Source organism: Acanthochromis polyacanthus, chromosome 21 (assembly GCF_021347895.1).
Source record: "Acanthochromis polyacanthus isolate Apoly-LR-REF ecotype Palm Island chromosome 21, KAUST_Apoly_ChrSc, whole genome shotgun sequence".
Taxonomy (NCBI): domain Eukaryota; kingdom Metazoa; phylum Chordata; class Actinopteri; family Pomacentridae; genus Acanthochromis; species Acanthochromis polyacanthus.
This window is the reverse complement of record NC_067133.1, coordinates 7,292,839-7,320,138: the sequence shown is the minus strand read 5'-3', so window position 1 is coordinate 7,320,138 and position 27,300 is coordinate 7,292,839. Positions and strand designations below refer to the sequence as shown.

Genomic DNA, 27,300 nt, shown 5'->3' with positions numbered 1-27,300 from the left:
CCTGGAACTCTGGAAATATTCATAATATGAAAGTAAAAGTTTGATCATTAATAAAGTTACTGTTGATAAAAAATCAGAAGATTGAGGAGGTTCTGGTCGAGGTTTGTCAGATTTGGTTGATTTTATCTGGAATTATTCATTCATAAATGTCATGGATAAAATACTGTTAACTGCACAAACTCTCTTAAAATGTCTTAAACAGATTTTTAAATCTATAACATGTCTCTAAAGTTTTATTTTTATTCCTGTATTTTAAAATCCTGAGATGAAATTCAGTAATTTTGCTGCGTATTTATTTAACGTTTTCATTTTACACTTTTCTGTCTTAATACTTCAGAATTTCAACCAAACTGTACCAAAAACCTAACAAACAAACATGGTTTAAATGCAAGTAATGTTGAAAAAAATCCAAATAATGAGGAAGTAAACACTTAATATTTTGATTAGAACCTGGAAATAAAAAAAGACACATTTCAAAGCATTTATCTGCACTTTTACTGATATCAGGTGAGTATAAAGGAGTTTGTATATTAAAACTGTCACAGACGAACAGCGACGATACATCAAACACCAAGACTCTCTGCTGCGCCATTTTGCATCCCTAGATTTTTTAAAAAAGATCATTATGAGCACATTGAGGCTGATAAATCAGAACTAATTCAATCATTTTTCATTTTAAACTTTTTTTTAGTTTAAATGAAGACTATTTAGGCATCAAAACTGTTGAAGTAAAAAATCTAAACACAGCATTAGTGAATATTTGAGTGATTTTTCTCTCAGAAAGTGTCTTAGATGAAAGTCACAGATTTACAGAAAAACTAATCACTGGTTAAATAATTGAGGTGAATCAAAATGACAGGTGTGTCGCTGACATCTGTTAAATTTATTTACACAATAAACTTACAACTTTGAGCGCAGAAATCTGAGTTTTTTCTCAGAATATTTCATTATAACTGATGATGCTCCTGATATTCAGTCTTAACCTGCAGATCTCATGATTATATGAGGATATATAGTCTTATTAGAATTCTGATTTCCTCATTTGATAAAAAATTAGAAGAAACTATCATAATAAATACTGTTTGAGAATGATTTCGTAATACTCCAATTTTTACTAAAATGTGACTTAATAGAAAACATTAACATCATTGTGCAGTTTTTGGTTTCTCTTAATTCACATAATTATGAGACAAATATTAAAACAAAAAATCTCATAATTATCCGAGAAGCTCTGACTTCATTTTAGGATTACAAAGTGTCTCTCAAAACAGTGAAAAAAAGGTCATAAGAACCAGATATGGGGTTTTTTGTGAGAGTTTTCTTGTTTTATCATAATAACGACCAAATCTCAAGTTTTCTCATCTTTAAAACTTCTTCAGTTTCTTGTCCCCTAAAAGTTTAAATCTACAATTCAGAGAAAACATCACAGAATTATCAGAAAACACAGCTATGAGATCATTCTCATAATTGCTAGATAAAAATTTTGTATGAAAATATTTACCGTACTTCTGACTTTTCTCGTGATGAAAATTATGAGAATTTGTTGTAATGAATAAATACAGTATTATAATGTTTTCTCATAATTATGATGTTTAGTGTTTCGTTATATGATTCAGATTTCAGGACAATGTGATTTAACTTCTCATCATTAAGAGAAAACATGAAAGTAATAAACTTGAGGTAATTATGAGCAAATATCTTGTTGAAATCAGATAATCTCATAGCAATTTCACAGAAACGGATTATCTCAAAGTTATGACTTAATTACATGAACTTTCTCATTATAGAGCAAAACTAATTTCCTAGTTCCCAAATATGGATTTAATATGAGCATTTTCTTGTTGTCTTTGTAATAAAGATCAAGTCTGTATCTCAGACCAGGAAGAAGAATATCTCAGAACATCTTCAGTTTGTCCTGTTTAAAGGCTCTGATTGTAAAATTCGGAGAAAACATCTGAGAATTATAACAATAAAATATGAGAACAACATGATTCTTCTTCTTGTGACTTATTTCTCATAGTGAGAGCTGTTTCCTTGTAAATTTGAGCTGTAAACACGAGAACACGTCTATGAATTTATGTTATATAGTAAATGCAGAAATTTAGATTGAGGAAGGGATCCAAAATGGCTGCCACAACCCGCCCTGACGCATCACCTTCGACCAAACACGAGGTCAGCAGAGGAACTATCTTCACTTCTAGTGTTCTACTGATCATCAACCCTCTAACTACATGTGACAACAGAAACAGAGTCAGAAGATATGAACATTTGTGTGAACCAGCAGGTTTGTCTTGGGTTGGTTCATATCTTTAAACTGTGTGAAGCTTTCAGATGATCCAGGAGAACAAGTTTATCTCCACTTCTGACCAAAACAAGGATCTTCACTGTCAGCTTTCATCATGCAGAGAAGATTTATCGTCTACAAAAGACCAGAGAATGTCAGAACCAAATGCCAAGAGTCCAAATGTTCTCTGTTGTCACCAGTTCTGCTTTCCAGGTAACAGCAAGTTTGATATAGTGAAAACTAAACTAAACCAAACTAAACTAAACAGTGAGTGAAAACAAGACTAAAGTCACAAAATAAAATTAAAGTGAAGAACTGATGGTCTGACATGAAGTTTAACGGTGGTGACACCAGAGGACATTTGTGTTTCGATGCACTTCTATGATCCAGATTTGACTTTGACTCTCCCTCAGAGTTCAACATGTAAAGGACAGCAGGATTTAGTATCTGCAGACATAGAAACTCCCAGAAGCAGATCTGAGTCAGCAGACGGAGGAACACGATCCAGTTGTTATCCTCCGCAGTAGAAAAACACTCAGAGCTAAAGAAAACAATACAAGACTCATCATCCAGCTGTCCAGAAGTCTGTAAACCACCAGATCAACACTATTCATCGTCATATTGTTTACTGTCCATCTCTGGAGGTGAAGCAAACACAAACAGAATCTTTTAATATCATCAGATAAAAACGAAGCTGAGAAACTCTGATCAGTAACTGGAATAAAGTTTCACTTTGAGAAACAGAAGAGCTTCAGCTTGTTCAGAAGTTCAGAGGATGAGACATCGTCACAGGTTTGAGCGATTTGGTCGTAAAAGACGTCAACCTGATAATAAACCGAAGAGCTGAAGTGAAGTTAAACGCTGTCGACATTTTAAACCATTACTAATATTAAGATGTTTGATTCTTTAACATACTGAGTTCAAGATACATGAAAATTAAACACATTCTGCCTCTTCTAACACTTTGGTTTCTGTACAAACAAGCTACAACATGCTGATCAATGAGCTGTGGATAGAGCCAGGCTAAGGTAAGCTAAGCTAAGCTAAGCTAACCAGGTCAAACCTGAATGTCTGATGTCGATCCAGATTCTTAAAATCAAAGAAATTCAACTTAAACCTGATTTGGATTTCAGATGCTGAAATTCAGGTTGTGTTTTGTTAGAAATATTTACATGTTCGTACTGAATTTAGTCAGATTTTGCAGGAGAGGCTGGTTAAAAATGTTAAATTAAGGAGTTTTCCTGCATATTTTAGAGCTGACAGCTGGATCCAGTCTGTTAAGTGGATTTCATTTTCACTAAACTGCTGCTGGTTCAGAAAGGTCTGGACGGGACGCTGAGGAAAGCGGAGCCTCTGGACGACGTTGGGCTCCTCCAGTGAACCTTCATGTGGTGCCTCAGGTTGGACTTGGAGGAGAAGTGCTTGTCACACTGCTGGCAGGAGAACGGCTTCTCCTTGGTGTGGATACGACGGTGGCAGATGAGCGCCGTTGACACCCGGAAGGACTTCCCACAGTCGGGGCACTGGTAGCGCTTGGGCTCGGTGTGGATACGCCGGTGGTTCTTGAAGGACATTAGGTTAGGAAACTCCTTCTGGCAGGAGGTGCAGAAGTAGGTTCCGGTCTTGTGGCTGTTCTTGTGGTTGAGCAGGGAGCTGGCGTGGCGATAAGACCGACCACACTGACCACAGACGAACTTCTTGGAGCGGCTGGAAACTAGATCTGAGAGGAGACAAACATCAGGTTCAGGTTAGACTCTGTAGAATGGCCTGACTGCACCTCATCATCTCTGGACTGTTTGAGTCGTTTAAACTGATACTGGGCGGTGTTAATTGAAGGACGCAGCAACATTCATGGGAAACAGTTTTGGTGGAACATTTGGGAGGTGAGAACTGTCACTGAAATAGAAAACTCACCAAAAGAATCAAACTTCACCAGAACTTTCTATTTTCAGTGTGTAGGTTGCTGTTCAGAGGTTCTTGTTTCTTGTAGTGAACGGATGGATGAAGGAGAAGAGAAAGTATCCAAAGTTCAGACTGACATCACGTTAACTGTGAAGTTTTTGTCACATTAACTAAATACATTTCATGCTAATTACCTTTACAGTCCTGCATTTAAGATACAATTAGTCAGAACCGTCACAAAGCAACAAAATATGGAGACTACTCTTAAGAAAATAAACATGCCAGAAGGCACCAAGTGTTTCTTCACGGTTATGTCACAGAAAAAACCTTTTTAGTTGCACATAGAACACGGTAGCAGGAACAACCTAAGATGCCTCAGACGAACATCAAAAAAGGAAAATAACAGAAAGAGGTTCAAAAGTAAGCCAAATCCAATGGAAAATGGTTATCTGTTGACTCACACTGCGCATCAAAGAGTTGTGGAACCACCTTCAACATAGTTCTTTGTCAGCCATCTGATTCAGGATTTAACCGTGTTGGAATGGTTCTTCCGTTACTTTTTAAAATAAACTGTTCTCTGAGCCTTTAAATTGAATTATTGTGTGTAGACTGAAACTCAAGCACAGAAACAGCGACTGGTCAGTTATTAACATTCCTTAACTTGATTCACTGACTTGTCTCAAGTCGTCAGACTGTTCTCTGATGTTCCCAATTTTGAAGAATGAAGGTTTGACAGAAGAGAAGTTGGTTTCTGACATCACTCATCCAGAAATTATAATCCTGAGTGTCTCCTCACCATCTTCACCTCCATCCTTGAGGATATGGGCTTAATAAAAAATAAAACATCTGTATGAAGGCAATAAAGGGTTTAATAATAAATATCTGATATCCCCATCAGTCCGAATTGAAGAACCTACACCTGATGTCTGAGCTTCCTGCTGAGACTTGGAGAGAATCATGACAGGTAAACTTCTAGAAGATGAAAACAAGGGAAGCAAGAACAGGTGAGATAACTAGCTCCTGTTCTTCTGTATATTCACATACAGCTGCTTCATAAATGTGTCAACAGAAACATTCAAATATATATAAACTTTTAGATTCTGACCTGCTTCACATGAACATTATATTTCCTTTTTATTCCAGATGCTACAGAGAACCTGAATGCATGTTCCTGACAAACCTGATGATCGGAAAAACTCAAAGGTCTCAGTTGTTTTGTTCCATACAGTGAAAAAGAGAACAAAAATGTTTTGAACAGAAAAAGACTGCGACAGATGTATTGACTGTTAGAATTTTTACTGTCCACATTTAAAACAGGTACATTATGTGACAGTAGGACAGAAATATAGTCCAGTTCCTCTTCTGGTTCTGTTCATTACATCGACACACAGCTGACAAAAACACCTTGTTTCATGCACTGATCGATTTGAGAGTTTGGGATCTTTTGCTTCCACAAGTCGACTGACTTGTGGAGAGAAAACATCCAAAACACACGTGAAAGTGCTGATTTTACCAGTTTGTCTGTTTGTGCCTGTAGATAATTATTCACATCTTTAAAGGGTGTTTGGTTAAAATGAGTTTTCTTCCTGCTCTATCGTTTTATTCCTGTCTGTTTTCTGAATTCATTCACAGTAAAAAAAAAAAAAAAACAGTAAAAAAACCTATTTACCTTTGTAGCATGATTATTAAACTAATTTTGAAGCTTAATATTCAGATTTCTGTAAATTAATGTAAACTATTTAATGACATTGTAGTTACACAGTCATAAATTTTGTGAAACAAACAAAAATATCTGATTGTAAGAGATCAGCTGGTGATGTTTTGAGCCCAGTCTCATGTAGTTTCTCCACTTGTTTTTAATTTAATCAAAAATGGACATTTTCATCTCTATAAATAAATATCCATAAAGGTGGTTGATTCACATTAACTTAAAGCTTCAAATCTTGTCTTTAGATGAAATAAGTCTGTGTTGTGATGTTCATGAGAATTTATTTAGTGTTAAGTAAACGAATGGAAGGAATTAATTTTCCCTTTGTTTCCTGTTGCAGAGACAGAGAAGCATTTTAAAACCCAAATATGTTTTCTAGCTGCTTGATGTTGAAGGTTGAAGCCCAGAAACCAACAAAACATTCCTGAAATATGAAGCAAATTTAGCTGTCAGTCTCCAGTTTGAAGCTGAAGATCATCATCATCGCTCAGTCCTTCTACTATTAGCATGTTAGTCCATTAGCTTGTTAGCCTCTCAGTTTGACCGTTAACTTGATAGCAGGTTACCCTGATACTCTTAATCTGAGAGCCTCTTAGTCCTTTAGCTCGTAAGTCAGTTAGCTTGTTCGATTGTTAGTCTGTTAATAGTCTCTTAGCTTATTAACTTGTTAGCCTGTCCAGGAGTTAGAGCTTTAGCTTATAAGCCCAATAGCTTGTTGGTCCATTAGTCCGTTAGCTTGCTCACTTGTTTGCTGTCCAAATACTTGTAGTTAGCGACCAGTAAACAGCTACCAAGAGTAAGCTAAAACTAGTGGAAAAGGTAACTGGTTAAACCGAGGATGTGAGTAATAACCCTCTAATGTTTCATTCATGAAATATTTAATTTTACTGTTCTGTTCTTCTTCCGCTAAGCAATGAAAATGTTCAGCATCAATCTGTGGAGGCTGACGGCTGAATTTACTTCCTATTTCAGGAACCTTCAGTGCTTCACTTTCACTGTCTGCTGCTGATGAATCCGTTTCCTCTGGTTTGAGTTGTGTTTTATTAAACCACAGAGATCATTTTTATCTTTTAATCAGTTCATAATCAGCTCATGTGCATGTGGTCACTTTCTGATAAGTAGCTAAAACCGTGTGTTTTAAAAGGAAAGAAGCTATTTCACATCATTACACCGGTATAAAACATCAATAATACGGATCTTTAACAGGGTTTCTGCCTGAATGTTTGGATTAAACTGTAGTTTTTGGTTTTCCTGCCAGCACGAGTCACGGCCTAGAAACTTTAAATAAACATGTACGCCCTATATTCAGCTCCTGGGAGGTACAAAATGCTAATTGTTCGTAACTATGCTAGTGACTGAGTAGCCTTGCATAGTCTGACCATTCTACACAGCGCTATGTAGGATGGTCTGACTGTACCTCACTGTCTTTTTGTTACTGGTAAAAAACAAACAAAAACACCGGTTTATTTGTGTTTCTATAAGCCAATCACAATCCACATCAAAAGCAGGTGGCTCACTGTGATGCAAGAACTTCCCGCTTGACTGAATTTTTTTGCACCACTGAGTGTTTACAGCAACATGTTGAATATCAGGGTTTCTGCAGGTTTGCCAAAATGACTGTAAAATCTGTGCAGACCCGAGACACAGTTTAACACCCGACTGAGATCTGAAGATCAATAAAAAACAGCAGGACTTCATTCACCAGGGTATCAAAACTCTGACTTTGTCACGACACAATTCATCATCATATTTTGTTATTCAATTTTCGGAAAGATGTGCAAATATCTTATTCAAGCTATAGAATTCTTCTAGTCTCAAATTTTAATGAATATTTTAAATAGTTGGTCTAAAATGAGACGATGTTTACACCAATCAGGACCAGCAGACACTTCTAGAAAGGAGATCAATTTACAGACCGTGTGGAAATGAAATGCATAAATTCAGACATTTCATATAAAATTGTACCAGATTCAAATAAATATCCTAATTTCTACATTTTACTGTAATTCAGGCCATTTCTGAGTGTTTGATAATGAGCTGGGCGGTCCTAGCTGTAGTCGACAGCTGTTGTTCAGCTGACTGTGCTGAAGGATTATAAACACACAGAAATGAATCCCTAAATGCACATGTAACTGAGTCTTTTTTTATGATCAAAATGTGCTCATTAAATCTTTTCTTATCCTCCATATAAATAATCAGAGAAAATGACTGGATCTACTAATTTGATTTGTAGACAAAAAAATTTGCTGTCGATTTTTCCAGCCCGTTTTGATTTTAAGCAAAATCCCAATAACACATCCAATAACTGATCTTACAGCGTACAGCAGGCTGGGAAATATTTTAACTTCTTGAAGGCTTTTTTTTTTTTTAACTGAAGCCCTGCAGAGACCCTGAATGTGTGAACAGATTGAAAACACCGAGCTCTGCTGTGTTTTTTCAGCTATTTATTTTCAGTACTCAGCAGTAAGGGTTATAGTATATGGACAAGTTTTTCTGTTAAGAAATGAATTATCAAAACATAGTTTATAAAAGTGTATAGTAAGCATTACATATATATGCATGGAAACAAAAAGTTAGAACTTCAAACAAAAAAAACGGGGTTATAGTCGTTCCAAACCAATCGTCTTCTTCTTCGTCTCTAAAAGCTACTTGAAATGCAGGCAGGAAAGTGTCCAAACAGAGAGAACCAACCGTGGTGGAGGGACAGAACGGCAAATAAAAATAGAGAATGTACAGTTATTCTGTGTTCTAGATCACATGGACTCCTACAGCACTTGACGGTCACTGCACGGCTTTCACTTTTTATCTTTTTTAAACTAGCACCAGTGCTCCTGAAAACGCTGACAGACGCCGTTTGAAACTCCAACAGTCCAAATTAAATAAAAGAAGGAAAAGAACACCAATAAATACAAGAGGTTACCATAAAGTGGAACATAAAAAAGTTGATGAGGACCGGGGGGGGGGGGGGGGGGGGGTTCAGTCAAACTTGGCGAGAAGATAAATATGGAAGAAGAGAGGGATGATGGGAAGGCTTGGTCACAACATCACTTTTAAAAGAAGGCAAGAAGTTTCCACCGTTCAACATAGAGTGTGGTGAGTCTGTCAGCTCCACAGAGCCGGGCATTGTGGGTAGAGGAGGGGGGTGTTTACATCAACACAGCTCTAAACTCACATCCTAAAGACTAGCGCTGTCCATTACAAGTGTTAATAATAATAATAATAATAATAATCATATAAATAAATGCATTACTACAGGATCTGTCGTCTTTTTTCCTTCTCATGAAACTGCAGAACAACGATTACAATACAGGAACTCAGGTCCGACAATTTACACCGCCAGCTCCTCAGCCTCCTTTGATTTTTTCAGTCGAGTCAGAGACAGATCAGGACCGCTCGCCTCCCGCTCGCACATGTGGACACCGAGAACCGAAGCTCGAACCGAAACCTGCAGGATGCCGTCTCCCGATTCTCCTGCAGGAGTCGGACTCAGACGGACTGTTGTAGATAAAAGACAAGCTGCTGATTATTTCCCTAAATTCAGCTCGACTCTGTTAACGTAAAGCTGCTGACAACAGCCTGAAGTCTCCCGGGTTCAGTTTCGTCTTTAAACCTTTACAGCTGCTCTGTTACAGTTGAAAACGAGGTGTCTGAAACTGATCTGCAGCTGACAAAATCTCTTATTGAACCCTTCGATTTCAATCCTTTCAATGTTTTTTAACAGATTCCCAATAAAAATAAATTAAAACGCTGGTTCTGCACAGCTCCAGAACCTAATTGGTTACACATAACCAGTAACAGCCAAGACCACTGAGGGACAAATGATGAAAGGTTTTCTGGTGCATTTTGTGCCATTCTGACACCATGATTTTAATTTTTCAGTGCCAAATATTGCTCTCTTCAATCACTAATATCGGCTCTAAAAAAAACTGATCAGTACCCCAACCAAAGCTCAGGATCCACTGAAATGTTCCAACATCAATCCACAACATCTTAGAAATGTTATGTCAATGGTTAACTCGTAATCAATGATCTAAGCGATTAAAAATATGTTAACCTGTAAATTAGAGGAAGGTCATGCACGTCAGTACGTGTAGATCAGCTGCAACGGGCACCATGTGGACGTTCATAGTAACAGTTTTCCTATAGCCAAGTGGCTAACACATACTCAAGTTGATTTATAGCAAATAAAACGTGTTTGAATAAAAATCACCGTCATCGGCATATGGTTCAACATCCAGTGTGCCGAACTCAACTTCATGATTACTGACTGATAAAAAGGCCGACTACTGGATAAGAAAATTGCTTAAACTTGCATCTCCAGAGCTCCATTTATCTCCTGTTCAACATGTTATGTACTGTAACTTGAGAAGGACAAGTTCCGGAACCTAAGTAGTCACTTTAACCCGGTCTGTGTTCATCTGCAACAGCCCTCCAGGATTAATCCATTACTTTTAACAGCAGGGGAAACAGACTTAACATCTCCATGTTTTCACTACTTTTAACTGGTCCAGCTTGATGCAGACTGTCAGAGCTGACTCATTTAATGTTTACTGGGAATTAAACTAAAACTGATGTCAAAGAAGTTGTCTGTGTTCCTGCATTTTAATAAAAAAAAACAAAAAACGTAGTTGAAACTTTACACATAGCAGTGTGTGTATCAGCAGCTCAACAACCAACATCTGGATCATCTAAAAGCAGCAGCTAACTGGTCTGTTTTATTCCTCAATAGTTCCGGATCATAAGTAGATATATTTTTAGAAACCCTCTAAATGTGTGCAGCTGCTCTGTTTACATGATCTCAATATAAATAACCAGGTTACAGTGATTTAATCTGCTGCTACTAGCGGCTGTTGTGTTGGTTTATGATTCATTCAAGCTGATAATCTGCAGGTAAGGTCAGAGCTCCGAGGAACGTTCTATTGATAAACTGATGAATTACAATTATTTCTCTGGTCGGTCATTTGGTTGAAGAGCCGCTACACTTTCAGTCTGCCAACACTTTCTTTGGATCAATACAGACCTAATGTTTACACTGTAGGTGAGTCGAGAGCTGAATGATCGCTGCATCACCGGTTGCTGAATGTTAATGTACAGTTTTAGTTCCACAGGACAGGTGAAACAAGTCTGGACATTTTAACAAATAAAAGGTTCAATAAGAGATTCAAACCTTCCTGACTGACAGGTCAGTTCCAGCTTTGAATCATGAGACACAACCTCTGCATGAAGCAAACAGTCGCCTGTTGGGCTCCACTGTACAAACTCTGCTCTGGCTTCTCAACAAAAACAGGACTCTTCAACAACACTGGATGCAAACACCAGGTCATCAAATCACTTTTGAGAAACTGATCAAATCAAACTTTAAAGAGCTGCAGGAGAAAATTGAAATTCCGATTTCTAACATTTAGCGAGAGAAAACGGCGACTCGGTCGGCGTTGCAGTTCAGAGTCCACATGTGAGAATGAAGAGTCGGGAAGCTACGAGAACATGAAGCTCATCTCGGTGCTGCAACACACACACACACACACACACACACAAACAAACACACACATTTAAAGCAGACCCTCAGAAACGAAAGTCTTCGATCCTAAAGGTTCCCACAAGTCTTTGCTGCCTCCCACCAAAACATGAAGATACAAAAAACAAATTTGCCCTGACTCTACATGTTGGTGATAAAAACAGTTTGTGTGACTGCAGTTTAAAAACACTGTGACAAGGCCACAAGAACATTTCATCCACACCGAACTCCTGAAAACACCATCAGAGACAGGATGGAGGTGGGACACAGAGAAACTCTTGCGGCAGCCCACCAATCAGCTCCCGAGGCTGAAACGAAAACAAGCAGAGCCCCAACAGTCGCCATTGCGAGTCTGTATGAGCCGGGCTCAAAGAACCAGTCTGGATCGGCTCGGTCTCTGCAGCTGTGTGGGGCCCAGCGAGGAGGAGCCCGGCTGAACAACATGCAGCAGTTGTAAGGCAGGTGCAGTGAAGTCCATCAGTCTACAGTCCAGTCTGCCTGTCAGTCAGTGTGTGGGGCAGCCGGACTCCACCGCGCCTTGTGGGAACACCGGCGAGCGAGGGAGTGTGTGTGTGTGTGTGCGTCCTCCATTTTGAGTCCTTAGTGTGTGTGTGTGCGTGTGTGTGCAGTGTCCATGTTGTGGTCAGAGTCTGTTGTCATGCAGCCGTCCTCCACACACACCACAGCCACACATGGACAACCACAAAGAGGAGGAAGGCTAGGCTACGATTTGGCATCTCCAGAAACCTTGGCATGTGACTCCCCCCCACCTCCCACCGCCCTCACCCACAGCTTATATGAAGGGGCCGCCGGGCATACCCAGGAAGTTGGGCGCACTCATTGCCATAGGAGGGGGCGCCGTCGAGCCGCTCCAGTGCACTTTCATGTGGTGCCTCAGGTTGGACTTGGAGGAGAAGCGCTTGTCGCACTGCTGGCAGGAGAACGGCTTCTCCTTGGTGTGGATACGACGGTGGCAGATGAGCTGCGTGGACACCCGGAAGGACTTCCCGCAGTCAGGGCACTGATAATGCTTGGGCTCGGTGTGGATACGCCGGTGGTTCTTGAGGGACATTAGGTTAGGAAACTCCTTCTGGCAAGAGTTGCAGAAGTAGGTTCCGGTTTTGTGGCTGTTTTTGTGGTTGAGCAGGGAGCTGGCGTGGCGATAAGACCGCCCACACTGGTCGCACACGTGGGACTTAATAACCTCACTGCTGCCCCCTCGACCACGGGCTTTGGCCATGCTGCCGGGGTCAAGTCCTTGCTCTTGCATCAAGGTGAGGTCCAGTCCAGACCCCCAGCCCAGCTCCTGGGAGCCCCCCGGACGGGGCTGCTGGGGTCTGGGCTGGCGGGGCTGTGGCGCCTGGCCGTGGGTGATCTCCATGTGTAGCCTGAAGCTAGCCTGTGTGGGGAATGCTCGTTGGCAGGACCGGCAGGTCAGCTCCCGCTGCTTCTGGTGGACACGTCGGTGGTTGTAGAGTTGAGAGGAAACACGGAAGGCCTTTCCACAGTCGTGGCAACGGTGGCGCCGCGTCTCTGAGTGAATGCGGCGATGGTTCTTTAGTGCGAGCAGGTTGGAGTAGGTCTTGAGGCACACGGCGCAGTGGTAGATGCCAACAGTGTGGGTGTTCTTGTGGTTGAGGAGGGAGCTGGCATGGCGGTAGGAACGGCCGCACTGATCACATCTGTGCAGAGATCAACAAAGAAGAACAGGGGGAGGATAACGGGGGAGGGAGGGGAGGAAAGAAGAGAAAAAAAAGGAGATTAGTTATGGAATATGGATGCCTGGTTTCACAGTTCTAGCCAAATTAATCTCAGTTACTGGTTACCACTTTTTCTTTAGAATTACTCAAACATTACCTAAGATGTTGCACATACAGGTATATGATCTGAAATCCGGCTTAAAGCTTTCAAAGAACACAACTACAAAGTGGTGCACCATTTAACTTTATGATTTCTAGACAGGTCATTGGGGAGAGGATTGCTGGGTGGGTGGGTGGGTGAGGGAAGGGGACAGAGAAGAAACTATGAACAAACAGCTGGGGTTCATGTAGGGAACTGGGAGGTATCTGCCGCTTCCTGCACTGCACAAATTAAATAGCTTTGACCACATCTGAACTGTTTCAAAGACCTTCTGTCTCAGCCTTCTTTGAGTCATTACTGAATGCAGTGATGAGAAATCCATCAAAGAACCTCGACCATGTTAGTTAGCAGCTACTGTGCTGTCAAAGAATCCTGTTAGGCATGATGACCTCTGGACATGTGCAGTGCAGCTAGCTCCAAATACTTCCTAATCTTCCCTTTCAGACATCAAAATGCAACAGCCCCATCACATAACTGCAGTTTCTAGTCTAATAGCTGGCCAGTATCAGAGCAAACACAAACAAATCAGACTACAAGCAAAAATCAGAACAAGAGCAAGGAACACACATCATCAAAACTTTAAATTTTGCTAATATGCTACAAACAAAATGCTAATTTAAATTTGTGTCAGAGATTTCTAAGAAAAGCATATAAACAGTACTTCTAAACATGAAATGTTTGATTGAAGGTAGCCTAAAAAAAAACTAAAGTGTGTGATATATGCTGACTGAAAGCAAATGGGGTTGACTTATCTGGTCTCTCCACTAATTCAATTTGTCCAAACTTCAGAAAAATCCGAATTCCGGCACGCGTATGGTCCCAAGGAAGCCGGATTGGAGATCATATACCTGTAATAGACATGTAGAGACCTAAATTTATCTTCACTATTTGTTTTTTCAACTTCGAAGAATCACAAACAACTGACGAAAACTCACGTGTACCGACACTCTTCGCCCTCTCCCGTGGGTGCAGTGGCCTTCCTCCTGACTTCCATGCCTACCTGGTTGTCCCCGCAGCGGTGCCTGGCCAGACCGGATCTCCCCTGGAAACTCTTCCCACAGGTGGGGCAGCCGAACGGTGTAGCACCCTCCTCGTGGACTTTCTGGTGGTTGCGGAGGAACCTGGCAAGCCGGAAGGCTTTCCCGCATGTGTGACAGATGTGCTTCTTACGTTGTGTGTGGATGCGCATGTGGTTACGCAGCGCCATGTAGTTGGTGTAGGGCTTGTTGCAGAAGTTGCAATGGAAGTTGCCCGTCTTGTGGGTGTGCTTGTGGTTCAGCAGGGAGCTGGCATGTTTGTAGGCGCAGCTGCAGAGGTCACAGGCATAGGGTCTTTCATCAGAGTCCAAGTCCACGGAGCTTCTCTCCAAGCTAATGTTGGTGGAGGTGTTGGTGGAAGAGGACGAAGGCAGGTGCTGGGCTGGGCAGTCATGAGCTGCGAGTTCATCAGCCGTGGCAAAGCCTTCACAGCAGCCATCGCACTCAAAATCCATCTGGGCTCCGGGGCCCTGTGGCCCTTTGCACAGGCCGGCTGTAGTGTGGGTGGCAAGTTGCCTTTGGGTGCGGAAGCCCTTGCCGCACTCTTGGCAGTTGTGCTTCTTCTGGGCGAAATGGAGGCGGAGGTGGTTTTTCATTGCCAGTCTGTTAGGATACGTGGAATTGCAAACGTTGCAGTGATACTCCCCAATTTTGTGAAGGTTCTTGTGGTTGGCCAGGCTGCCTGCATGGCGGTAGGTCTTCCCACATTCTTCACAGGCAAACGGTCGCCGTCCACTTTCAGCGGGGTCAAACTTCTGAGGCCTGGAAGTACCCGCCGAAGAGTAAGGTTTTTTGAAGCCCTGGTGGCTGTATTTCACCCCCATCACCTGGCCCTTTGATGACTCCCCTCTCATAGTCTGCATTTGAGATGGGCCAGGCTGTTGGAAGCGGGAACCATTTGGGCCGGTCCGTACAAGACCTTTGGCCCGGTGCTCCTCATGGAGACGGAGGTGGTTAATCAACTGCTTTTGGATCTTGAAGGCTTTGCCACATTCTTCACACTTGTGCCTGCAGCAGGGATGGGCAGAAGTGAAGAAAACACAAGAAAACCTCTGATGAAGTTAATACATTTCAACTGACAACTTGGCCTGCTGTAGAGCCTTCTGTTGTGGCTGCAGGCAAATTCCTAATGAAGTGGACGGCCATGGTGCAATCTTACTGTGATATACTGCAACCCTGGAAATCATTCCTTACTAAAACAAAATCTCAACAGCCGCCACACTGAGCCCAAGAATCATTTAAAGCCAGCCAAGCTGCATGCTAAGTGATAACACAATGCTGTTTGTCACAATTACCAGAAAATTCCTGGTGCTCATCCGAGTTTAAATTTAGTCACAAAATATAACTAAATAGATTTAATTTCCCTAATGTTTTATTTGCTTACTTTCATTTGCAGAAAAAGATTGTGGAATTTGACTTGCTTTGAGCTTGTTCAAACTGCAATAATCTTTGTAGAACCGTGCAGTCGAACACAGAAAAGCTCTATTGTCCCATTTCCTATATAAAACTGAAGATACGTAGTTTTAACAACTTTTTGCCATTGACTCAAAGTGGACATTACCGTTGAACCTGTTCGATTCTAGCCTAGCCGCGCTAGACCCAGGTCTGAAGACACAAAGGTCTAGGAACTCTCGACAGGGAGGGAGGCGGGCTAAAAGGTTGTCTTTCAAATCACTCTGCAGCAATTGGGTAGGTACACAACCAATCAGCGCAACGAATAGGCTGACGTAGTTCCTAGAGCGCCGGAAATCGGAGGATGCGGGAGTTTGGTGAAGCCTTATTTATACAGTCAATGGGTGAAGCTCAAGTATATTACAGACATGTTAACAGAAAGATTATTCAGAGTCGGTGCTAATGGAGCTCAACGACTGTTGTCGTTTTTGTTGTTGACCCTGGCAGAGAATTAAATTTGTTGCTGTGGGTTGTCTAGCGCGGCTAGGCTAGTTGTTTCCGGTTGTTTCTGTCAGAATCGTTACGCCCGCCTTCTGACTCTACACTTCATGGTGATTCGTTGGCCAGTTTTAGGAGCATCCAACCTCGAGGCTTCCGATGGTAACTAGACCCACCCTGGCAGAGAATTAAATTCGTTGCCGTGGGTTGTCTAGCGCGGCTAGGCTAGTTCGATTCTACAGTACAAAGGAAACAGAAAAGCTGAAAGGGCCAATAGGGGGCTGGTTCTGTAAATCATCACACCAACTCCTACCTGCTCTGAGTGCCTGCAATGGAAAGCTTCCAACTTTTGCCGAGTTTCCTAAACCCAAGTGTTTCAGTAGAGGTCTGCTGTGACTTCTGTATTTTGGTTCTTGAAGACGTTTCATCTTCATCCAACAGAGTTTTCCAGCTCAAACTGTTTGTGAAAGTCCTAGGTATCTATTCTCATACACCATATCCCATGGCTCAGAGCCCATTCAGGACCTACAGCTCATATGACTTAAGGTGGTGAAGCTACTGGAGTAGGGATCGTGGGACTGCATTATAAGTACCTGATGGGTGGTGTTGTAGAAGCCGCATTCTGTACATAACTGATGTCCCAGTTTAAGATATACGGTTCTTTTACTGCTGAAACCATTTAAATCTCTGTCCAGAATGTGGACACTGTTGTCCTCGAGAGAGGGTCCCTTATCCTTACAAATATACAGGACGTGTGGGAGACTCTTTGATGAGAGATAAATGTATTCAAGAACCAAAAAAATGTCCAGCTGCCTTCCACAGAAGCATTTAGTTACCATGAGCTGGATAACCGACAAAGCTACACAGATACAATTCTTAAAAAGGTGAGTAATTGTTATTGGGTTAGGGTCACGTTAACCTCTTTGCACCGGTCCAAAAAGAAGCAAAACTTTAAAAATGAAGGACCTACCTCTTTAGGTCAAAGTGGGTCCTTTGGTGATTCTTCAGAGCCAGCAGATTGTAGTAGCGTTTCTGGCACACCAGGCAGCGGAAAACTCCAGTCTTATGGGACTTCTTGTGGTTGAGGAGGGAACAAGGGTGTCTGTATCCTCGTCCACATTGGTCGCACTTGTGGGGCTTGTCACTTTGGTCAACCATTGGCCTACGTCCATCACCACCAACATCCCGGCTTCCTCCAGCAACCCCGCCACCCACGCCATCTCCTCCAGACATCCCTTTGGCTCCATTTAGGCCTGGCTTGTTCAGCGAGCTGGCTCGATTCTTTCCAGGGCACAAGTGAGTGATCAGGTGGTGTCGGTCAGCAAAAAACATGCCACAATCAACACAAATGTGGTTGCGACCATCCATTTTCTCATTGCCATTTGCTGAACTGCCTCCAATACCCTGTTGCTGGCCATCTGGCCTTTGGGGGCCATGGACTAACTGGTGATTCAGCAGGTCTTGCTTCCTGGAAAAGCTCTGTCCACAAGTAGAGCAGATCATCCTCCACTCCTGCTCTGGGTTGGAAGGCCCTGGCCCAGTTGGGTTGTTGGCATGGCTACGCAGGTGGCTCCTGAGGGCTCTGAGGCTAGCATAATGATTGCCACACACTGAGCACTGATACACTTCTCCATCGTCATCATCATCTTTGTCATTGCTCCCCATTCTCTTGCCTCCACTCTGGGAGTACTGCCGCTGGCTGCTACCTTCTTTCATGCTGCTGGAACTCCCAGCAGGCAGCGAGGTTCCACCTGAACTGTGGTAGTTCATGTTCCCCATAAAACCGTTGGACATGTTGCCCTGCTGTGGCTGCTGTTGCTGTTGGCCACGGCGGGGACACATATGTGACTTGATGCCAGATACATCTCCGTACATTTCACCACAGTCGGCACACACATGTCGGTCGGCCTGTCGGTGAGCAGAGCTGCTCTGGGACAGCGAGCTGCCATCAAAGCGGTCGTGGAACTCAAGAGAGTCCAACCCACTGCTATGGCCTCCATCTGGCACAAAATGTGCAGCATCACCCAGATTTCCTGGTAGTGAGATCGGAGTTGTTGCACCACTGCCTTCCTGGACATAGCTTTGCTGAGAGTCTAGAGTTAGCGGCTCTGGCGACAGCCAGTCATTACTGTCATTGTTTATAGGCTGGTTGGAGGGACGCCCTTTGTGGCTCCGTAAGTGGCTATGCAGTGCCGCCAGGTGTGGGTACTGCTTGCAGCAGATGGTGCACTGGTAGTGGCCTGTCTGATGACAGCGTTTGTGGTTGACGAGGCTTCCTGCATGCCGGTAACTTTTGCCACACTCCCCACACTTGAAGCGTCGTTCACCATCATCTGGAGAGTTAGCCTGAGGCACTCGGCCTCCAGATGGCGAAGACACTGAGCCTTGTGATCCAGAACTTAGAGTGTCCGAGTTGAGGATGGAGCTGTCCTGACTGTGGGAGGCCGGGTGGGGATCATGGGTTAGATAGTGGACTTTCAGGGTCTCTAGATCTGGGTGTCCCGCGCCACAATAAGCACATGTGTAGATGGGGTTATTCACTGGAGGGCCCATTATGGGGTCATAGGGACCTCTCTTCTCAGTGGGCAGGGGCGGCAAGGGCAGAGGGTCTCCCAAGGCTGGGGTGTATGCCGGGGACCGTACCGCACTTAGATTGTGAGGCATAATGCCTGGGAAGCTGCGCGGCAGGCCAAGGGAAGGTGAAGCCGTGTTGTGCAGCAAGATGTGCTCTTGGAAGTCTGCCTTGTTTGGCAGTGCTACCTGGCACAGGTGGCAGAAACAGGAGGCAGTGTCGTCACTCTGGGACGACTGGGTGCCAGCGCTGCGCTCCGAGTCATGGAGGCTGCTGCTGCTACTGCTGCTGCTCACCATGGAGGCCCCGGGAGTCTTGAACTTCGAATGAGTTCTCTCGTGGCTGTTTAAGGCAGCCAGGTTGCTAAATTGTTTAAAACACACAGAACACTTAAAAGTTCCTTGCTGGTGACACTTTTTGTGGTTCACCAGACTACCGTGATGCCGGTAGGTTCGGTCACACTGGTCACACTTGAATGGTCTGTCCCACGCGTCGTCAGATTCAGGGGAGCCTTTCTTTCCGTGGTCGTCTGTGTCGTGGCTTTGCAGGACACTATGTCCCATACCACTATTGTTCAAATGGGAGCGCCCAAACCCGTCGGAGAGGTCCTGGGCGAGGCCGTACTCCCTCTCGTCGTGGCCCGCTTCTTCAGGCACTTCTTCGTTCTCTTCCTCTGCGTGGGCACTACTGGGGGACAGAGTATGGATCCGCAGGTGGTTCTTTAATGCCACCGCGTTGGGCAGCGTACGTGTACAAACGGGACACTGGAATGAACCTACTTCGTGAGACTTTTTATGATTGGCTAGGCTAGCTGCGTGCTTGTAGATTCGGCCACACTGTTCACACTCAAAACGTCCGGTCTCTTCTTGCTGATAATGTGCTTTCATATGCTCTAGAAGACTTGGAGTACTCGGGCAAACCATATCACATTCTTTACAGGGGAAACCCTTGGCACGACTCATATCATGCATTGCCATAGTACTCTACAGCAAATCGGTTGGAGGGAATCACGGTTCACAACAAAGCAATGAACAGTGATGATAGGGAGGCAGGGGAGGACACAGCGGGGCTTAGCTCTTCAGCTGAGGGTGGCGGCAGCGGTGGCCATTTACTCCCCTAGAGCCATCAGTGCAGGTCCAGCCAATCAGGGCCCACCTTGGGAGGAGGCGGGCCTGTGGGGGTCACACCAGCCAATGAGGAATCACTGTGGACAGAAAAAAAAAGAGCATTACTGACACAGCAAGGTGGCAAGTCTTGGAAAATCAACTTATAACTGTTCTTTGGAAACCTGCCATGATGATTTTCATTCACAGATTAATTCACAAACCAGCAAACGATAGAAACAATCACTTATTGCAGCCCTGATAAACTTTATTTCACCCCGATTTTGAACAAGGCTTGAATGTTATTGCAATTCTTTAAGACATAAAAAGAAATATTTGCTTAAATGATACTACTTATTTAACCACAAAGAGAAATTAGTTAGTGGCCATTATTAATTTCTGCGCTTATCAGGATTTACCTATTGGTGAAATCTTTATTTTTACGCTGTCAAATGTCTTGGTCAATTCTTTAGGCAAATTTATTCATAACAGAGCCAAGTAAGCAAAAGACGCAAATGAAAATATGAACCTCGATAAAATAAAACAACAAAACCATAAATAGAGCATTGTAAAACCTTATTAATCAACCAAGAGTAGCTGGAAGCAAAATAAGAAAAAAAAATACAAATCTAAACTGTCCAAAAGATGAAAATGAGTTAAATATTTGTTGAAGTAAAGTGTCAAATATTAATCTTCAGTATTTGGCCCAAAAATGCAGCATCGTCAGACGGAAACGGAAGTAATGATTATCTTCTGTTTTTCAACATGCAGATTATCTTCTGTACATGTCAGAAAATCGTTAAAATACTTTTTTTTTTTTTTAATTTCAATTAGATCAGATTATTTTTCATGGGAAATGTTCTCCTGATTATTTTTAATGAAATGATAACTGATTAATTATTTGATCAATAAAACATCAGAAAATGCAAGTGACATTTAATATTTTCTTAATTTAAGAAGCAGGATATAAACTAACTCTCACATTTTAGAGCTTAAATCAAGAAAAAGTTTCTCATTTTTGCTCAGAAAAAAATCTAAATGTTTTTGAATTATCAAAATATATGCAGATTAATAGTTTTTTTTTTAAAATTTTCCTTTACATTAATTAATGGGTAATCTGTTCCATTTTATTTTTGCATTTAATCAATAAATTTGTTACTGTCCATCATTTTACTTTATCTCAATTGTCAGGTTTTATAACTAATAAGTTTTAAAATATTTCTTGAGAATTTTTTGATTTATTTAGTGTTATATTATTACTGTCAACATTAATTACTATTCGCTGTTCGTCGCTGTTCAACTGTTTCGATCATTTTCTCATCATTCTGCACATCCTTTGTGGTCATTTTTTATTTGTGTATATCGCACATTTGTTTTTATTGTGTTGTGTCTCTGCTGTCATTGTGCATGTATTTGTGTTCGTCTCATTTTAATTTGGCTTGTGTCTCTACAGACATTTCACATCTCTGACTCTCTATGTCAAAGAGATGATTTTAAATCCGTTTTGCATCTTTTTTGCATTTGTTTCTGTCTCTGTGGTTGATTTGCATCTCTTTCTGGTCTTGTGTTCATTTATTTCCCTGTAATTGTGTTTGAAAAGGTTTGTTTTATTATTGCCTTTTTATGTAAACTCATAAATCAACAACTGAATATTTGAACTGCTTCAACCTTGCACTGCTGCACAAAATGAAGCTTGATGGACTGTATTAATAAGAAAAACATGTCAAAAAACGATGGTTTCATGTGGTCAAATCAGATAAAAGCTCCTTTTTAGTGCTTTGCCAGATATTTTTCTTAAATTTTAAATGAGTTAATCATTTGCATCCCCATTGAACTGATTACACTGTTTTTGAAGGAAATCAGCCAAAGATTTGCTGATTCCATGTTGTGAAAATATAGAAATGCAGCTTTTGATGTCTTATATTCCTCACATTAAATAACAGACTTAATCATTTCTGAAGTTTTATTACTCAGAAAAATAATCAAGAAAATACTTCACTGACTAATTCATAATTAAAATGATCCTAATTGCTTCATTAAGTCACACTGATTAAATCCAGGTTGTTTTGTGAAGCAATTAATGAATAAATGTCAACTGTTACTCCCACAATAATTAATCACCAAACATTCTGATAATCGAACAATCAGTTTGAGTCATTATTTAAAAAAAAACAGTCTAAACTCTCTGATTTCAGCTTCTTCAGTGTGAATACTTTCTGGCGTCTTTCTTCTATGACAGTAAACTGAATATCTGTGGACTAAACGAGACATTCGAGGAAACTGATTCACATTTTGGGACATTTTTATTGGAGCAGAGCCTTGACTTTCAGCTGAAGACAAAAAAAACGGCAGCAGCTTTAAAACTGACGACATAAAACAATGATTGTCATTATCGTTTCTTTTTGCCGTTAATCTGTAAGACCGAATAACAACCGTCACATGTTCAAATTCCAAAGTTACATCTTTAAATGATGACAGAGATGAAAAAAATAGACAAACTGAGTCACTTCATGCTGAAAATAACAAACATTCTATTTTAGGGAAAACACCCAAACACCTGTGAGGCCTCTGTTCAGTCTGGTTTAATTATCCTGTTCAGAGGAATCACCTCCTGTCTCATTTTACACAGAGTCTGAGTTTTCCCAGCTCGGAGAGAAATCTGAGGAGAATCTGGTGGAAACATTGACAGACACTGAAGTAAAACCCTGAGCAGATCTATCTATCCATCGATCATTTATCCATCCATTTATCTTCTGTTGAGTTCTGAATTGGGTTTTTCTCTTGTTTCTTAGTGGATTTTCAGACATTTACTCAAGTCTATCCTTTATATGCAAACAGCTTATATATAAGAATCAAATGTTTCACAAAAAAAATTGGAACAAAGACACACATGGAAACTTTCACAAGAAACAGGACACTTCTATGAGAGATTCCTGTAGATTTTAGCCTCTGTTGGTTCATATGCTGAAGCACCAGAAGTGTGGGAGCAGCTTCTGACTGTTCTACTAATGAAAATAAATGTGTAAGGATGAAATGATATGTAAAATCCAACCCTTAAACAGGACAGGTTACTTTGTATTTGCTGCCTTACTTAATTTACAATTATCTAAACACACAAATTTGCATATAAATACACTGTACACAGCTGAAACAATTATTCACTTAATTGACTTAAGCCAAAAAGTCAAATATGTGCACATTTTAGCGACTAAAGATTTGTCGCTTTTCTCTCAAACAACATAACACTGAACGTTAGGAAATTTCAGTCAAATTAGTTTAGACGTTCCCTCCAGCTCTTTAACATAATTTAATCAATAATAACTTAATCTATATTTTAATAATAAAGATACATATAGCGTTTAGTAACCCACAGATTAACTGATGAAATTCTTATTATTATTAGCTTAGTTATGCATAAAAACAAATTTGCAAACAATTACATTTAGTATTGAGCTAAAACAATCTGTCAATTACCTGACTGATAACTAATTTCAGTCCTTTTACCAGCAAAAGTGAAAAATATGGGGGGAAAAAAACCCAAATGGCTGCAGATTTCAAAAAATTAAAACTAAAGATTTGCTGCTTTTCGTTCACTGCGAACAAATTTTTGGACTTCGGTTCAAATAAATCAGGAAAGCTTAAGACTTCACCACCATTTTTATACAACTGATATTTTATTAAGTATACAATCAGTACGTTAATCAGTCAATTATTTATACAATGTGTATTATTAAAATATGGTGTCTGTTGCTTTGTTCAGGACAAATAGGAAACTGTACAGCTGTTTTTTTCTGCTCAAAGTAAAATTATCTACTAGTCAAAGTAAACACAAATACTAAACTGACAGAAAAAAAAACTGTTTAGATAATTGGTTAATGATGCAAAACAGAAAATTGTGGGGGGGGGGGGGTAAATTTTGTGACTTAAAACATGAAATTAGTTGCATGTTCTCCATTGTAAACAAATTTGTGCACTTTTAATTGGTTAAAAATAAGAACTCTGAAGACATCAGCTTCTGGAAATAAATGTTCCAGGAAACTGTAGGTTTTCTGTTCCTAATGCTGAGTGCAGATTTCAAAATTTGCATTATTTGCTGTCTATTATTTGCTGCATGTTTTCTGCTTATTTCCAGGACTTCCAGCATCAGTGAACTGGTTGTACACATGAAGCATCTCCTTCACACTGAATCAGGCTGAGAGCTGCAGCCAATCACGTCTCTTTACTTTTTCCTTCCAACTTTTCCTTCCTGAGTCCATCATGTAAACAAACCGCGCCTGCTTCATTAAGCGGCTCCGCGCTCACAAAGAAGCCGAGCAGGTCGCTCTGCTGGCGGCCACACTGTGTCCGGCCGCCCGGATGGAGGTAGACACCCCGGCTCTGTTCACACACACACACGACCCGCCTGTTATTAAACTCCGCATTAAACTCCAGATTAGAGAACTGCGTTTACTTTCCCCGTTAAAGTGAGATTGTTGGCGGTGGACCGCGGCGGGGCTCCCTGACCTTGGCCCGTCTCCTCCGGTCGGGTTCAGCCTCGGCAGGAATGTATCGGGACAAAGCGGGGCTTCTTCACCGCCGAGCCTCGCCGACATTTCCTTCGTCCGACTCCCCCACTTCGAAGAGGGGGAGCGACGCCCCAGCGCGGCCGGCCGGGCAGCAGAGCGGAGGGCGTCCGGCCGGAGGAGGCTGGAGTGTTTCCGACATGATGCTCCAGGAGACCTGCAGCCATCAGCCCACTTTCACTGAGACCCCATTTCATCGGAAAATGGCTTTCAGCAGCGAGCCATTTTCCCCCAGCTAGCGGGGTTAGCTCGCCATTTAGCCCCACAAACACCAGCTGCTGCGCGGCTTCAAAGAAGCTAAGAGCAGCATTCGGCGAAAAAACACGAAATAAAACAGCCGCAGAGCGATTGCGGCATTTTCTGATTTATTTAAAAAACGCTTCGCGGAGAAAAAGTGAAAACAGGCAGAAACACGGCCGCGCTACCGATAGCATTAGCGTCTGGCTAGTCAGTTAGCAACCCCCCGCGATGGCAGAACGGAACAAAACTCAGTTTAACACAACGAGAACACACAGACCGAACACACACCTACACACATACCCTCCGGGAGGCCGAGCTCCATTTTTTACAGTAAACACACTCAGGCTGCCTTCACACTAAATTGTCGCCGCTGCAGCAGCTCGCAGCGGTTAGCAGCGCAGCTAGCCGTGCAGGCTAGCCCGGAGCTACACAAAGATCTCGACAAACACACCGCGGCCCCGCTTTGACGGAAAACCTCGGTTTACCGCCGTTTAACGCGCCACACTCACCCCTCAAATGGCCTCTGCGCCCGCCAGGTGAACGATGCACGGCGTGGAGATGCACAATTTGCTGGTTTCACGGATTAGGCATGGTTATTTTCTTCCACCGCCTCTTCTACCACCGACTTTTGGTTCTTGGCTCCGTCCCCCTGCCGCCGCTTCAGCAGCCGCTTCACTTCCTGCCGCTGCCGCTGCTAGCTGAGCGGTGCGGCGCGGCGCGGCAGGCGCGTCATCATGCGCAGAAGGAAATTTCAGCGCAGCGGCAGTTTGCGTCTGCAGCTGCGGACTGTCGCCGCTCCGGCACCGCTCGGCTCGCTCAGGCCGGTTCGGAGCGAAGCTCAGGCGGACGCTGGAGCTGCTGCCGCTCGGCCTGTAGCCGAACCGAGCCGCTCCGGGCTGCTGCTGCCGGGCCAAATGACACTCCGAGGTCATTGAATCAGTTTCAGCCCGCCGACTCACCTGGACACCCCGAGGACCAATCACAGGGCCCCTCTGGCAGCTGCACCCTCCAGATAATCAATCGCTTATCAATCAGCTGATCGATGACCATAGAGTTCCCACAGTGCTGTGGCCCCGGTTACCATGGTGACAGCACTGCGGGCCAACAGGCTGCTGGACCAGAGAGGTTCTGTACCACATTTACTGTTGTAAATTTCCCCGCTGTGGGATTAATAAAGGTTTAATCTATCTATCTATCTATCTATCTATCTATCTATCTATCTATCTATCTATCTATCTATCTATCTATCTGTTGGGATGTTACAAACTACAGAGTCACAAGACATGACAGAACATCTAATGACAACAGTAAGATAAGAAATGACCGCAATGACACATTTAGAAACAACAAAATCACACAAAATGACCACAAACAGATAAAAATATTAGTCTGAGGTTTGTAGCTGATTGTTCAGATACAGAAACGTTGGTTAAAAGTTTCAGTTTAGCTGACCGAAAAACACAAATATCCTGAGTGCTCTCCATGTTGTCCGATCTTGTGGGTCAGTTCTTGTGTTGCTGCTGCTGAAAGAAACACACAACATGAACACAGTGAGTATAGATGAGCAGCAGCAGATTTACAGCAGCACTGAAGAGCTTCTTTATTAAAGCTAAAGAGCAGCTCCCTGAAGGCTGCTGTAGCTACATCACATGAAATCAATGAGCATATTGATCCTCAGAGCATCTGGATGAGGTGAGCCGCTGTGTTAATATCAGCTGCTGGAAACACACCAGTTCAGATCAATCAATCATAAAAAAAACAAGAATTAGTTGCATAAACAATTATAAAACAATGTTTTCTAGTTTAATAATGAATGAATATTATAGTATATAAATCAAACAGTGAGCTATTTTGAACAATGAATAGTTTGGATTTTTAAATTTTTTTGGTAGATTTAAAAAGGTTTTACATTTTAAAATATATCATCATTTTTGTTCATACATAAAAAAATATATTTTACCTTCTTGTTGTCTTCATTTAATGGCACCAAAAGAATTAGTTTCCTTGCCTAAAAAAAAATCCAAAAATTCAGCAAAAAAAAAAAAAAAACAAATCAGAAAATTTGCAAAACCTTCAGGAAGAAAATTCCAATAATTCCTTTAAAGTTTATTTTAAAAAATATCCTAAATTTGGCAATAAAATTCTTGTAAATATTTTCCAAAAATTGTAAAAATGTTCCCAAAAAATCCTTAAAATATCTAAAGTGATTACATATAAATCAGTAAAATTCCTGTTTTATTTAAGAACATTCGCAAAAAAAATCAAAACGCTCAATTTGCTGGATTTTGGTTCATTTTCTTGTCAATGTTCTTCAAGAAACATTTTTTTCCATCAAAAAAATATTCAAATAAACTCGCAAAAATGTTGAAAATGTGGACATCAGAAGTTTGTGAAGTCTGTGAAAATCAATTTTTTTCCTCACATTTTCAAACTTTAGAAAGGGTCAATTTGACCTGCGGGACAACACGAGGGTTAAAAAAATGCGTTGTTTGTTTAAGATTGATAAAATATTTCCCCATTTAACAATAAAATAATTAATCTTGTGTACAGTCATTTTTAAAAATTAATTTGATACATTTTCAAATACTTAGTTTCTTTTTATTGTCTTTAACAGATGTCAGAATAGG

General features: G+C 41.7%; 1 protein-coding gene across 1 annotated transcript; it reads right to left on the bottom strand.

Moving 5' to 3' along the window:
• Positions 1 to 471: 471 nt before the first annotated feature.
• si:dkey-89b17.4 (zinc finger protein 646) lies at positions 472 to 25,446 on the bottom strand. The gene is made up of 5 exons (XM_022217660.2): positions 25,183 to 25,446; positions 17,167 to 19,972; positions 14,205 to 15,314; positions 12,229 to 13,091; positions 472 to 4,004 (listed from the first exon to the last, which is right to left on the bottom strand). The coding sequence occupies exons 2-5, from the start codon at positions 19,743 to 19,745 to the stop codon at positions 3,598 to 3,600; spliced, it is 4,959 nt and encodes a 1,652-aa protein (XP_022073352.2). The 5' UTR covers positions 19,746 to 19,972; positions 25,183 to 25,446; the 3' UTR covers positions 472 to 3,597.
• Positions 25,447 to 27,300: the final 1,854 nt, after the last annotated feature.